The sequence below is a fragment of the Myxocyprinus asiaticus genome, chromosome 25 (genome assembly GCF_019703515.2).
Source record: "Myxocyprinus asiaticus isolate MX2 ecotype Aquarium Trade chromosome 25, UBuf_Myxa_2, whole genome shotgun sequence".
Lineage (NCBI taxonomy): Eukaryota > Metazoa > Chordata > Actinopteri > Cypriniformes > Catostomidae > Myxocyprinus > Myxocyprinus asiaticus.
In genome coordinates this window covers 47,219,629-47,221,564 of record NC_059368.1, presented here as the reverse complement: position 1 = coordinate 47,221,564, position 1,936 = coordinate 47,219,629, and the positions used below count along the sequence as shown (strand labels likewise).

The 1,936-nt window shown below is 39.0% G+C and overlaps 1 protein-coding gene across 1 annotated transcript; it reads right to left on the bottom strand.

Moving 5' to 3' along the window:
- Positions 1-511: 511 nt before the first annotated feature.
- LOC127416024 (trace amine-associated receptor 4-like) lies at positions 512-1,558 on the bottom strand. Its single transcript, XM_051655093.1, has one exon. It carries the CDS (start codon positions 1,556-1,558, stop codon positions 512-514), a length of 1,047 nt encoding a protein of 348 aa, XP_051511053.1.
- Between the last annotated feature and the right edge of the window lie 378 nt (positions 1,559-1,936).

Below are 1,936 nucleotides of genomic sequence, written 5' to 3'. Positions count from 1 at the left end.
TTAGTTCATAATGCGTTAATGTTAACATATAACTTGTGTATTTTTATTGTATTATTATCATTGTACTATTTGTATTATTATTGATAATCTTGGTTGATGTTAGTTTCAACATTAATACAAATACTTTTAAAAGTGTTTTCATTGTTAGTTCATGTTAACTAATACAGTTAGGTAATGTTAACAAATGAAACCTTATTGTAAAGTGTTACCTTTAAAATGTTAAGAATGTATTAGAATATATGTATATATAAATTAACAATATTAATTAATACTAATGCATGAACAAATGCTTATAAATACAACCTTATTTAAGTGTTACAGAGATGAATGTATTTCCAATAAATGCTGGAGTTTTCAGTATGGCACAGTTTTTGGAATTGTTGAATTAATGTAAACAGTAACATTTGCAAACTTGTTTCAGCATGCATAAACTTGCAGAAATGAATATTTAGTTTCAGTTAGAAAATCTTTATTGTGAGCATGAAATGGTGGTATAAAAGTGCAGCAATATTCATTCAAATGACAGTGTGTTAGAACGACTGAAGCCACAGATGTATGTGGATATTAAAATCTTAAAGGCTTTCTGAAAGCGAGGGTAGAATAGCCCATAAATCAGAGGGTTACAGGTCGAGTTAAAGTACCCGAACCACACTAAAGCATCAAACACAACAGCTGGAGTCATGAAATTGAGGAACGGGTCGAGAGCAGTGGCAATGAAAAATGGCAGCCAGCAGAGCAGAAACGCTCCTACAATGATGGCCACAGTTTTAGCTGCTTTTCTCTCTCTGTGTGTGGATGTGTGACTCTTGAATTCCCCTTTGGCGCCTACACTCACTCTTTCTGATAACACCTTTGCATGTTTTCTCGCCACATAGAAGATCTTGATGTACAGAGAGCTCATGATGGTTCCTGGAAGGAAGAAAGTGAGAATTGAGCAGACGAGAGCCCACTGTTTGTTAAATAACAGAACACAACTGCCCACACAGGAAATCTGTACCACGAGCAGCTCCAGACCGACCGCGTTCACCCCTGAAAACACAATAGAAAAGCTGTATGCAAACGCAAACAGCCACGTGACGGTGATAAAGGCAGTCACGCTGTTGGTGGTGACTCTTGTTCGGTACCGTAGAGGGTCACAGATGGCCCAGTATCGATCCACAGATATTAAACTCAGATGCATTTTAGAGGAGATACAGAGAGTCATGTCTAAACTGGAATGAACTTTACATACGACATCCCCCAGATACCAGCAGCCTTCGACGGAACGCAGCATGCTGTACGGCATCACCAGCGCTCCCAGCAGACAGTCACAGGCCGCCAGAGACTGAACGATCAGGTGCGTGGGACACTGCAGCTGTTTGAAGTGCGAGATGGAGAACACCACCAGCAGATTCCCACAAACCGTCACCACAATAATAAGCAGCATGAAGGCGTACATGAGCAGTTTGAGCACAGTGAGGTGCTGAACTCGAGGACAGGAGTCCGGTCGAAGTGGATAACACAGAAATATTGTCTCAGTCACATTTGCAGTTGTGATGTCTGCTGGAGATTCTGACATGATTTCAATTATTAGCCAAAGACTTCATAGAACAGTTACATAAATTACAGTATGATAAACATCAATAAAAACAGAAAGACATCACAGATTATAAGTACATGCTCATCCATCCCCATTAGCTTGCCTACTAAATGACTACATGTAAATCTGATTTAAGGCTATGAATGGACTCAGCTCAGTGGTGTCCATATATACTGTCAGATTTCAGGTGAACATCCCCACACCTGTCGATGTTACCCATGGTTACAAAAACACACTGAACTCAGGAGATTAGAAGAACAAGAAAAAAAAACATATCTAAAATTGCAATCAATGGACAGAACATGAAATGACTGACTTACTGAGTGTAGCAAATGAGTTTGAATGAGTTTACATATC